General features: G+C 38.7%; 1 protein-coding gene across 5 annotated transcripts; it reads left to right on the forward strand.

The window, feature by feature from the left end:
* Nucleotides 1–123: 123 nt before the first annotated feature.
* Nucleotides 124–13,001, forward strand: LOC123771134 (phosducin-like protein). Of its 5 annotated transcripts, none has more exons than XM_069309534.1 (9): nucleotides 131–268; nucleotides 1,635–1,688; nucleotides 2,767–2,968; nucleotides 3,639–3,764; nucleotides 4,726–4,865; nucleotides 5,349–5,454; nucleotides 6,525–6,638; nucleotides 7,696–7,820; nucleotides 10,611–13,001. In XM_069309534.1, the coding sequence occupies exons 3-9, from the start codon at nucleotides 2,789–2,791 to the stop codon at nucleotides 10,708–10,710; spliced, it is 891 nt and encodes a 296-aa protein (XP_069165635.1). In that variant the 5' UTR covers nucleotides 131–268; nucleotides 1,635–1,688; nucleotides 2,767–2,788; the 3' UTR covers nucleotides 10,711–13,001. The 5 variants fall into 5 exon arrangements, with proteins under 5 accessions (XP_045619488.1, XP_045619487.1, XP_069165635.1 ...); XM_069309536.1 differs by having other exon boundaries at nucleotides 195–264; XM_045763532.2 differs by lacking the exon at nucleotides 1,635–1,688 and having other exon boundaries at nucleotides 124–264.
* Nucleotides 13,002–13,172: the final 171 nt, after the last annotated feature.

A 13,172-nucleotide genomic window follows, 5' to 3' on the forward strand; every position in this document is an offset into this window, starting at 1 on the left:
AAATTAATTATTAAATACTCAGTCCCTATACAGGTAGTCAGCAAGTTGAATGGTCTGAAGGTCTGATTGATTAATGAAGATTAAGTACAATAGGTGTGGCGGGCATGAAATAGCCCGTAATCTCTACAGGAAGTTGTGGAAGCCATCTCCATCCAGAACTTTTAAGGCCAGATTCGACAAAATATTCGTCTATCAGAACTAGTTAAATTATACCACGAGAGGTAGAACAAGGGTAGCAGGCAGATCAACTTTGTATCTTACCTTGTATGTATGTACCTTACCTGAATAAAAAATTTAATTTAATTTAATAGAAGAAGTATTAAGTTTTAGTCTTTAATGTTTTTCCTGCCCGAAACGCTTTGCGTAATAGTGGCTTTAGGCATTGTATGTACTAGCTCTATCTATAAATCGATCAATTTTTGTAGAACCTCTTGTATGTATGTACTTTACCTGAATAAACATTTATTATTTATTAGATGGTAGCGGGGGGGGGTCTCCGGGCCTCACCCACCATAACAATCAATGAGCCTCGCCCTCCGCGGCCCCTCACACACCTCTACTTCAAGGTGACTAACACACTCCAGTTTTAGACCCATGTATTCTTCAGTACAATATGCTATATGGGGGTTATAAGTTCATGTATATGTACTAAATATATAGGTATATGAATACAGGCAGTAAGGCTTCCATCAAATACTACATTACCTTCCTCTAGGAAGCGTATTAAGGTCTAGCATTACAGTTCAGAGTTTTATATATACAGTACACTTGAGAGGATGTTCAGTGACTTAATATCTAACATATCCAAAGATTTAAGTAAAGGGGCCAGAGTGTTGTCTGGGGCTTGTTTGTTATTACAAATTATTATTATAAATGTTTATTATTACGGACCCTAATAACAAACAAGCCCCAGACAACACTCTGGCCCCTTTACTTAAATCTTTGGATATGTTAGATATTAAGTCACTGAACATCCTCTCAAGTGTACTGTATATATAAAACTCTGAACTGTAATGCTAGACCTTAATACGCTTCCTAGAGGTAGGTAATGTAGTATTTGATGGAAGCCTTACGGGTCCGTCTAATTACCACAAGCTACACAAGCTTCACAAAGATTCCTGGCAATACATTAGTAATGAATAAATATGATAGGTTGACCTAACCCAACCTAACCTAACCTAACCAAACCAAACCAACCAAACCAACCAACCAAACCTAACCTAACCTAACCTAACCTAACCTAACCTAACCTAACCTAACCAACGCTTGGATCATCGACTTGATTTGGCATCACCAGCTCTTTATTTTCATCTAATTTCTTTATAAAAAGATACTTTTCAGATTAAAATTATGTTTTTTTCGTGTTGTATATTCAGCACCAACATTATAATGAGTAACTATATCATATTTATTCATTACTAACGTAATGTACAGTAGAATAAAAGAAAAACATGAAAATAAGTTAATATTTATTGTTTCACTGGGTAGAGTCATTCTGTAAGTCTGCGTCTGACACTTGTCGGGCACAATTCCTGGTGCTCGATTTACCTAACACTTGCTATTTTATTCTCTGATGTTTCACTTCAAGCTCAACAAGCTAAGACTGAGAACAGGAGATGCTTTTTCACCCACAGAGCTATAAACTCATAGAATTCCTATCCGCTGAAGCCGTAAACGCCAGAACTGTGGTAAGTTTTAAAATCTGCCTGGAAAAGATCATAAGGCAAATGGGGGGGACCTTGGACAAGCCGCCGGCTTCCTGTCCTCATCGAGGCCACTAGGGTTAGTGGCCCTTGGGTAAATCAGGTGATTGTTTTATCACTTGTTCTTCTTTATTAACATCTACAGAGAGCACTTATATCCATATTTGCATTACACATGTAAAACCCCAGACAATAATGGTTTAAATCATCACATAATGATGACCACATTTCCCTAGTAACATTCATGGTGATAACTACATTTGTACCATGAACTGTAAGCAGGATTTTTCATGAGTCACGGTAAACTCCATTGTATCCACATAGACCTATTATATCCATATTTGCATCATACATGTAAAACACAGACAATAATTTGTTAAATCTTCATATGATGATAACTGCATTACCCTGTGAATCAACAAATGATAACCGCTGTCTAAAGGTTAATGCAAATGAGAAAGAGGAGAGGGCCAAGTATATTGTCCTGTGGAACACCAATGTTAATGGGCAAGGTGGGAGAATTGGAATCATTCACAGAGACATACTGGTGCCTGTCACTGAGGTAAGATGTAGGTATTGGAGAGAGTGACCTCCAACTCCATAGTGTTGTAATTTAAGGAGGTTATTGTTGTTAATAGTGTCAAAAGCCTGACTTTTGGCCTAAAAGCCTAAAAAGCTTTAGAATAAACCCATCAATACACTAAGGCATGCTGGATGTGTGACCTCTAGGACCAGCAGAATAGTGTTCATAAAGGTACTTTTCTAAGACTTAAAGCTTGTTATTATTAAAGACAAGCAGTACTTTGAGGGATGGTGTGTTTTGGGTCTCACTTGGCTATAGATATTCTGTGTTATTTACTAGATGACCAATTGTTTAAAGTAATTGCTCATTTCATTAGTACTGTATAGTGCTGTACTTCTGCCATGTCTTATATGATTTTCAGATAAATCCTTCTCTGCCACAGTTGCAATTATAATTGATAAACAGATTTTTTGCTAGAATTAATATTCATATTTGGTATTAAGATGCAGCCTCAGCTATATTATCATTGTCATCTTACAGACTTGCTCTTCTATTGGTGACCATGACAACATTAGATGACAGACTATTAGGCGAGAAGCTGCATTACTATTGCAGTAGCTCTGAGGATGAAGATGGTGACGATGATGATGATGATAAGGATAAAGACTCAAGCCCTGGGAAGGAAGCTGATTTGCCTTCCCCTCAGTCTGAGATTAGAGGTTGGGAAGGAGCATCTACGAATGTAAGTGTGGAATACAGTACAGTATGTTGGTTTTGTGAGAGAATTTACAGGAAAACATGTTATGTTTGAGGGACTCCCTTGTGACTCTAAAGATATCTTGCTGAGATGGCCCCCAACTACTAGGTTGCAACAGCCATGGAGCTCTGTTTGGCACTCCAAGGACCAGGGGGACCAGAGCCTGGCCCCCCTGATGGGTACAGTGACACTCTGCCACCCCCACCAGGAAAGCATCCTGAAAGTCAGTAAACCAATGCAGACTATTGTTGAGTTCAAAGAGACTGAAACCTGAAATGTTCTGCAGAATGGCCCCCTCCCCCCAAATAATGTAAAAAAAAAATTGTGGGAAATATTATCATAATTTCTAATTCTAAAATATTAAAATAATCCTTTATGAGAGAAATGCACTGTTCAGGTTTAATTAACAAATTAATATGCAACATATAATTGCGTAGTTATGCAGAACAATACCGCTGCATTGGCAGGGCGACACCAGCCTGGCTCTTGCAGATCAGGTGTTGAACATAATCCAGATCTGATATTATGTATGCCAACAAGTGATTTGGATCATCTGAATTTGAGTTAGCAGTCTTAAACTGTAGACAGTGTACTGTATGGTAATTATGACATTTATTATTAATACAATATGCAGTACATGGAATTATGAATGCAGACTGGACCAAAGGGTGTACTGAAGGACTGGCAACGGTTCAAGCAACTGGAGTCGGAAAAAAGAATGGAGCAGGAGCGAGAGCGTGTTCTCTTGGCGAAGAAGCTTTCTCTTACCTGCAGATCACATGTAAGACCAATATTTAATTGCAAAATTTTACATAATTTGGAATAACTTATTAATTATTGCAAACATAAATCTGTGTGGCAGTTTGTGGCTTTGAGTTTAGCTATGGTATGTATCAATTAAAGCTGTATAATGATAATACAGTACTGTACTTTATAAATAGTGCATGAATTAATGAAATCCATGAGATTGTATTATTATACACCATTGGTCTGCATCTTCCAGAATTTTTAATCTTGTCTGGATTGACTGGCCCCCATCATCTAGGTTGCCAGGACCCCTTTCATCTAGGTTGCCTGGACCCCTATCATCTAGGTTGACTGGCCCCCCCCGTCATGTAGGGTGTCTGGCCCCCGTCATCTAGGGTGACTGGCCCCCCGTCATCTAGGTTGACTATGCCCTGCCATCCAACTGGCAACATGGCAATATTCTGTATCATCTGCCAATAAAAAGAGCAGCCTGATGTAGTCATTATTACATAGGTTTTTTGTTTGTTTTTTGTATACAGTACAGTACTTAAATAGTATTTGTCATTATTGGAGAGCTATTGTATGATTGATTTAGGGACTTTAGGAATAGTCACGTGTGTTCCCTGGTTTGGATATTGTAATAACACTTGTAAGGCTCTTACCTTGAGGTGCTTCCGGGGCTTAGCGTCCCCGCGGCCCAGTCGTCGACCAGGCCTCCTGGTTGCTGGACTGATCAACCAGGCTGTTGGACGCGGCTGCTCGCAGCCTGACGTATGAGTCACAGCCTGGTAGATCAGGTATCCTTTGGAGGTGCTTATCCAGTTCTCTCTTGAACACTGTGAGGGGTCAGGCCAGTTATGCCCCTTATGCTCTTGTCTCAACCTAAATATCATTTCTCATGATTACTGCCAAATGACTTTTTATGTGAAACTTAAAGGTTTTATTCCATTTCAATATGCAGACTCACCTTAATTGAATTTTCCTTCACTGGTCAGCTTGATGATGAAAAAGAGAAAGAGAAGCAGAGGAAAGAGGAGGAGGAGGAGAATGATGTCGATGGACTAATAAGTGAAGAGTTTCTTCGGCAATACATCTCTAAGAGGATGGAGGAAATGATGATTACCACATCAAATAAGTAAGGCTCTTGAATCTTTTAACATTATCATCATATTGCAGAGAAAACTTCTCAGACACCCAGTATTATATACTGTATTACTTTCAGACACTCAACAATATGAAACACATTTATGCTTGAAAAAATATGTACTAATTAGTTTTTCATAGCTCAATATTAGTTCATTCTGTCAGAATGTTAACATGTACAGGCTGAGTTTATATTCGCGGTACCAGGATACCAACGGACAAGAATATTGCAGATAAATATAATAATTAAAATCTTGTGATGTGTTCGGAGATTATTGACATGGGTTTTGAACGGCTGCAAGTGAAAATTACATTTGCTCTTTAATTTATGTTATGTTTCAATCTATATCATTGTTTATTTTACATGTAATACAGTAGTATGGATATCTATGATATTGAGAGTGAACATTGATTTCATATTATTAAGTCAAGGTTTACAACATCCCGTAAATTTTGTTTTGTTTTGTTTTGTCAGAGCACAGTTTGGTCATTTGATTACACTGGAGAATGGAGAAACATTTTTGGATGCCATTGACAAAGAAGATGTGGGAGTCACTGTCATTGTGCATATTTATGACCAGGTAGGTTGGGAGACGTTCAGGAATAACTGTAGTACTTGAGGACAGGTTATACACAACTTTTGGTTCTTTCTCTTTCCAAGTCTTGGATGTCTTGTCATATCTTGAAACTCTCTTGGAAAAGCAGCTGAAATATTCATCAGAAATTTGCTTGTTTGGGTATAATTAAAGTGAATGATATTCCAAATGTGTGGAATATAGATAGCTATGCTCAAAAATATGGTGCACGTGTTAGTCACACATACAGTATAGTATATTAGAACAATAAAAGACAGTTTTTGCTGTTACTGTATTACGCTATATACACACACACACACATATATATAACTACAGTACGTATCTTCATGCACAATTACGAATCCTTAAGCATTTCTGGTGTATGTAATAACCTCATAAGAGATTATCAGAAGCCTAGTCTCGCATTGTTTACATATAGAGTAGACACCAGCAGCATTGGAAACAGGTGCAGAAGTGTGAACCAGATTACTACGAAATGTGCTAATTTGTTGAAAGGCGAGTTATACATCAAGGACGAAGGGTATTAGTGAGATTTTTAAGTTCAGATATAAAGGGAAGGCACAACAGTGTTACTATTGTCAGAAACAGGTTTGGGATAAAATAAATTTCTTTTAGCTTGAGAATAGGCACAGTTGATAAAATGTATGGGGTAACCAAGGTGAAAAAATATTTCAGAATCAAGAAACTGAGGGTCACTAAAGTGTAGGGCTCGGAGGAAGAGAGAAACAAGAGTACTTTTCTTAACAGAAAGGGGGAGGATTAGGAAAAGAATGAACATACATACTCTACTACTGTTCATAGGCTTGCTGTAAACAGAGAAAGAGAAACCAGACACAGAACTGTGACTCAAATGCTGCATTTGATTATGTAAATGAGTTATTTAATTGAAAAAGAGAATCATCATCGTGGTTACTGGTTAACAAGTACAATACGCTTAGGTAGAATTTATTAGAGAACTGATAATCATATTAACTGATTAGTAAAATCACAAATCTGTCCTAATTTACTATATATACATTTTACTTTGCTAATTGGATTATGATTAATCATCTCAGGATGCTATGGGATGTGAAGCAATGAATGGCTGCTTGACGTGTTTGGCGCAAGAGTATCTTCATGTAAAGTTCTGCAAATTGCCAGCATCTGCCGCTGGTGTCAGTAGTCACTTTGTAAGTTTGAGGTGTATTTTTTATGAATATTTCTAGTTAAAGGTTTTTAAAATGTAATACAATTTTAGTCTGAAATAGTTAGTTATTAATTTAAATTAGATTTAATTTGTAAATATTGTTTGGTTAATGTTTAGTATTTGTTTGGATGTATAGTAAACTCTTCAAAGTCCAGATCTCCATATAATAGATACCACTAAACAACAGATCAAATCCTCTCACCAGATCTCCTATCTGAATCTTGAGTTTGTTGTATAAATCCAGATTCCAGAGGAGGGATACAGTGAAAGCCAGATGGCTGGTTTACCACATAAAGTATCTTCCATCAGATCATTTTTATCTTATTTTCCTGTTCATGGAACTGTATTTTAATTGTAAATATTATTGAACTGTCATTCAGTTCAATAATAAAGACAATAATACATTTAACTTGTTTAGTTTTACTAAACTTGTCAGACCTCTCATTACTTCAGAAAATTTGGTGATAAATTGCCAAAATGCCATCATTGAATGTATGAAATGCCAATTTCTGGGTGAGCGCCAGTGGCTCCTTGAAGTTGTTACACTGATGCAGAAATTGCAAATTGAAAAGAAACTCTGAAAAGGGACAGCAGTGCAAACCGAGATCCCCCTAGCACCAATCCAGACAGGCTAAGACAACTTGTTTACCCGAAGGGCAAGGGCCATTCTTGCCCTTTGCCCTGCTTCCACTCCGAGCCTCTGAGGGAGGCCAGGTTCTGGCTCGCGGGTCTCTGGTAGGCCAATAAGAACTCTTGTGACTGATGGCACCTAGTAGTATGGCACTGTATCAGCCTCTGTATCAGAGTGCCACAAGGGGTTCCCCCCAAGAAAAGGAAATATGAACTTCACATGAATCCTGATATGCCTTGAATATAATCCAGATTTTGGAGGATCCATTGTATTTTGTTAAGTTTTCAGAAGTCTGTTGAATGCTTTTTATTAATTGTAAGTTTAAAAAGTGCAATGTGATATGGATTTTGTCAGTAAAATTTTACACCTTATGTACCAGATAATAGAATACTGTATTTTTCTATTTTAGAAAGTGACAGGCTTGCCAGCTCTTCTCATTTACAAAGGAGGCCAGATGATGGGCAACTTTGTGCGACTGACTGATGAGTTTGGAGATGATTTCTATGCCACTGATGTTGAATCTTTCCTGATTGAGTAAGTAGTTCATTGAAATTACAGAAAACAATCCACTGTATAACTACTATATGTTCGAATATAGTGATTATTAATTTTTTCATTCTCAAATATTTTGAGTCATTGAGAGATTATCATTTACTATGACATAAATACTCTGTTCAGCTGTGTTGGTCTGGAGGTGGTTGGGCCACAGTTTAATACTTGTACAGTATATAAATGTTGGCAGGTTAAATAGTACAGTAGTCTTTTTTTTTCTGTGGAATAATGGTGGATATGAACTCTTTCTGAAGCATAATATTTCAAATTTTGAGCCTATTCCTTAGTCATGTAATTGTATCTGTTTTATTTTTATGGCTTTAGTTGATGTAGACCACAAGACTTGTACTCGTTTAGCAGACAACTTAAGTTTTTGTGCGATCCCAGAAGAGTTCTCAGTTCAAATGTGTGTGAAAGTTCATTCCCTTATTTTGTTTTCCTTGTTTGTGATTGGCACTTGTTTCAGATTCCTTGTCAAAACATTTTGCTCTGCTTCTTCATGATGTGACAATTTCTATTCTGAATATGGTGTATATCGAAATGCAGTTTTCGATCATCTCCTTAAGTTTGCGTGGTCACCCTCACTATTAGCTTCCTTTTTTCATTGTTTCTGTTACCTTCTGGGGTGGTGGACTGCTGTCCATCACCCTAGAAGGTAGGAAATGGCAAGATCTTCCTTCTAATCATTTTCACAATTGTTTTGCCTGAGCGCTGCTTCTCTGGTCCCTGTAGCAGGCCACTCTTGGCAGCGTTTTCCTCAAGCTCCAGGCTGGGATATGGTTTCTGGTGCACCTTTAATTCTATCTAGAGCCGAGCTTTTGGTTCATTCTTCCTCTAAGGTCAATGCCATTCTGATGTTCACTTCATATTAGTAGCTGAAGGGTTTCTCTCAATCAGTCCTTTTATGAGAAAGTTCAAGTGACTTGTGTGGTGAGGGATATTTTGGCAGGCTTGGGCATTCCACCTTGTGTGTTTGAGTCTTCTTAGCCATTTAACCTATCGTTCATACAGTCATTCATGAATTAGAGTTGGACAAGAGGTTAATTGTAGTAACTATTTCTTTGGGCAGTATCCCAGTTTTTTCCAGTTCTCTCTTTGGTCCATGACCTCTACTTTCTCAATACTCACATTTCTTAGTGTTCAAAGATGACCACTTCTTCTCTGGTTTAATTGGAGGTGTCTAGTCAATCTTAGCTATGTGACCTATTACCATGTTCACTCTGCCTGCTAGTTTTGTGCGTCTCTGTGGTATCAGAGCCAATGCCACGGTAAGTAAATGAAGTCACCTAAAATAAGAACTTTTATTACATTCAACACTTGACTTTCTATAGACTACTAAGCCAATTAAAATATGTATATTGCATTTTTCAAACTTGTTTCTTAATCAAAAGATTTAAATGAAATTGTAAGTGCAGTTGGCTTCATTCTGGACTCTCAATCAGGGATCCCGGGGGTTCGATTTCCATATGACACAGAAATGGTTAGGCACGTTTCCTTTTGCCTAACACCTCTGTTTCCCTAGCAGTAAATAGTTACCCATGAGTTAAGCAACTGTTGTATGGTTGCATCCTAAGTAGTTCAACTTATGAGGGTAACCTCTATACAAGTCTAGGGTATACATATATATATATTATCGAACCTCATTTAATGTTGGAATTAGTATCCTGAACACTGCAACTTTAACTAAAATGATGCTAAGTGAAACCAAAAACCTCATAGGCCTAGTGTTAAAAGTAAGGGTTACATTCCTAGGATATTGGGAAAGATGATGATCGATTATTTTTTCACCCCAACATTATGATACTCAAAAAATTATGAAATGAAACAAGGCATGATTTAATTGCAAATGTTAATTATAAAACGTTACATAACAGATATAGGACTAGACATAAATGATTGTTTCTCGGGTAAGTGGTGTGGGCATTGTTGGATTATTTATCTGACTCAAGCATGGGTATGGGGGTCATCTGGATCACATGTTATCTCATCATCATCTTTCTCATCATGATCATCATCATTCTTCTCTTCTTTATGTTCATCTTCCTTGCCCTAACCATCTTATACAGTACTTTGTTTTCTATAAGGGCCATAGGCTTCCACAGTCTTTTCTCTGTCCTTTCTTAGGAACTTGACAAAACAGGACTGTTTGCCTGTCTGATGTTAAATTTATTTACATATTTTTCTAATGATGTAAATACTAAATGACATTAACTGGGGCAGTGTTAAACGAGGTTGGCCTGCATATACACAGGCTTTCTGTTCCTGACAATAAATTAATTATTATTATAAAATACTGTAAATGCATTTTGTTGGGGGACAGGAAGCCTGTGTATATATGTACTTCAGGCATGTATCGAGGTCCCCTCCAAGCTCAAACTTCTCACCCCAAAACAGTTCTTAACTCCCAGGTACCTATTTACTGCTATGTGAACAGACCCATTAGGTGAAAGGAAACATGTCCAACTATTTCTGTCCTGCCTAAGAATCGGAACTGGTACTGTATCCCCGAATGTGAGTTGGGAACAAAGCCAGCTGTATTACAAGACCCTATGTACATGTATAAAACCGGACTTTAGTTATCATGCTGTGATTAAACTATATTTGTTGGTACTTATTCACTGGATTATGATTAACTTTTGAGACCAGATTATTAAGAAAAAAGTTGTAAAGTTGTTCTTCACCATTCACTCCTGAACTAATCTGGTAATCCTTTATTTTTGTACTGTATTTCATTTTTGTCATTAATCTATCATCTAACATTTCTTTTTTTAGACATGGCATGCTGATGGACAAGTCACTTGTCCCTCCTGGCATCAAAGATTCTTCAATCAAATATGATGATGACGACAGTGATTTCAGTCTTGATGATTAGTTTTATCTAGTGTGGTTCATAGCCCACTTAATCCCACTCTCCTGTCTTCCTGTACACAACAGACAGCTCGAACAGCTTATCCAACGATGGCCTTGGTCATTTCATTATAACAACATGAGAACTGGCATGTTTTGAGCCAGTTTCCATCATTATTCCACTAGTGTCTTGGATGCCAATGACCACATCATTACAGTACCAGATATGTAATTTCTCATTTGATTGATCATGTGGTTAGGTAAGCTGTGTCTGTTATGGACACAATATTTATATTTTCATGCTTCTTAATGATGAGACAAATGAACACCTTCAATGTGGATTGTATTCTTAGAGCATTGTTTATTTCATGGCATGATAATGTGTAAGATGCAAAACAAATGTGCAAATTTCAAAGATGTATATCTGTAAATTAAAATTGTAATTAAATAAATTTTCATCTAATGTTTCAGTAAATCAAAGATGTTTGTAATTATGGCCATTTCAGAATTTTGTTCTTTTCTACCAAAGTCTGGGACAGAGTACATCCTACCTTTTCTGACATAGGTGGCTTTTTGACTGAGCATTGTTATGTAGAATGATGTGTATTGCATGTCTCATGAATTATACACCATAAAGTTTTGTACTTCACAGTGTATCAAATTATAATATTCTAAGAATATTATAGTCAAAAGAATTGCGACCAGGAGTGCTACTGCCCTCACACGGATCCCGCACCCTATCTGAGACACAAACAAGGGTTTTACACAATTCCCACATGCACCTGGGCTCTGTCAACCAGATGTTCTACCTATTTGCCCATCAATACACACACAAATCACAATAGTGTGATACATCAAATGAACAAATCCACAAGGGCCGTGACATGGGTTCGAACCCTCATCACGGCCCTACCTTGAGGTTACCTTGAGGTGCTTCCGGGGCTTAGCGTCCCCGCGGCCCGGTCGTCGACCAGGCCTCCTGGTTGCCGGACTGATCAACCAGGCTGTTGGACGCGGCTGCTCGCAGCCTGACGTATGAGTCACAGCCTGGTTGATCAGGTATCCTTTGGAGGTGCTTATCCAGTTCTCTCTTGAACACTGTGAGGGGTCGGCCCTTGTGGATTTGTTCACAAGAATGTTACAGAGACCACACGAGGTAGCATAGACAGTAATGATCCCGACGATTCTGTAGTGACAAAGACACCAGTTTCAGTGTACAAGTTCTGGGTAAGGGACAAATGAAAAGCACCGAAACTAAGGCTGAACCCAGGCAGGGTTTAAAAATCACGAAGGATCAAAGGAGAAGCAGAGGAGTAGGCAGGGCAGCCATAATACAATTATGGCTTCAGTGACATGATTGATAGATTGATAAAGATTAAGCCACCCAAAAGGTGGCACGGGCATGAATAGCCCGTAAGTGGTGGCCCTTTTGAGCCATTACCAGTATCAATAGATGATACTGGAGATCAGTGGAGGTGCGACTGCACCCTGCGTGACGGGAGATGCCTCCCGTCTTCAGTGACATCAGTGTCAGCACACTTTATGGGCTACTCATGCCCGTGCCACCTCTTTGGTGCCTTAATCTTCATAAATCAATCAGCACACTCATCTTTTGACAAGTCAGTCCCCGATATCATACAAAACATCAACTAGCTGACACCAGTATCTGCCAAACTCATGCCACAGACACAAGGAGCTGGACAATAAAGAAGTGATCCACCTAAAGAGACTCGGCCAGAAGGCTGAACACAAGGCAGGAAGTGAAAACCACCACTTCCCCCCCTCCTCCTCCTCCTCCTTAGGGGGATAGAGACCTAATTTTGCTCGTTTTTAACCATTCTATATCGTCACCGTCACTATCGAAGACAGAAGACTGTAGTCTACCCTCCAGGGTCAACGCCGTACAGGTCAACGCCCCTCCCAGCCCAGCCAGTGAGCCCCCTCCCCAGTCCCTCGCCTCGTAATTGTCGCGCAGCTGTGTAAACACTGGTTCGGTAACAGGGTTGTTGATTTGTGGAACCAGTTGCAACGTGGTGTGGTGGTGGTGGGGTCCCTCGATTGTTTCAAGCGTGGGTTGGACATGTATATTGAGTTGGGTTGGGAGGTTATAAATAGGAGCTGCCTCGTATGGGCCGATAGGCCTTCTGTGGTTACCTTTGTTCTTATGTTCTGTGTCACGCTTTCTCTCTCGCTTGTCCTACGAGATCTTAACCTGTATATGATTGATTGATGCCGCAATGATCACATTGTGCAGATCAACAAATTCCTCTGATGCTGCCATATTTGATACCATCATAAATAAATAGTACATCTTGAGCTTATTTTATTTATCTAAATACAAGAAGGTACAATAGGTCTGTGAGAGTACATAACACTGGTGTTCTTACATTCTTGCAAAGCCAGTAACAATTATTGGGTTTCGGGCAATGTGTGGTATGCTGCCGCCATAGACACTGAGGACCCCCTTTTCACACCCCTTTTGTGAAG

Source organism: Procambarus clarkii, chromosome 65, assembly GCF_040958095.1.
Source record: "Procambarus clarkii isolate CNS0578487 chromosome 65, FALCON_Pclarkii_2.0, whole genome shotgun sequence".
NCBI classification, from domain to species: Eukaryota; Metazoa; Arthropoda; class Malacostraca; order Decapoda; family Cambaridae; genus Procambarus; species Procambarus clarkii.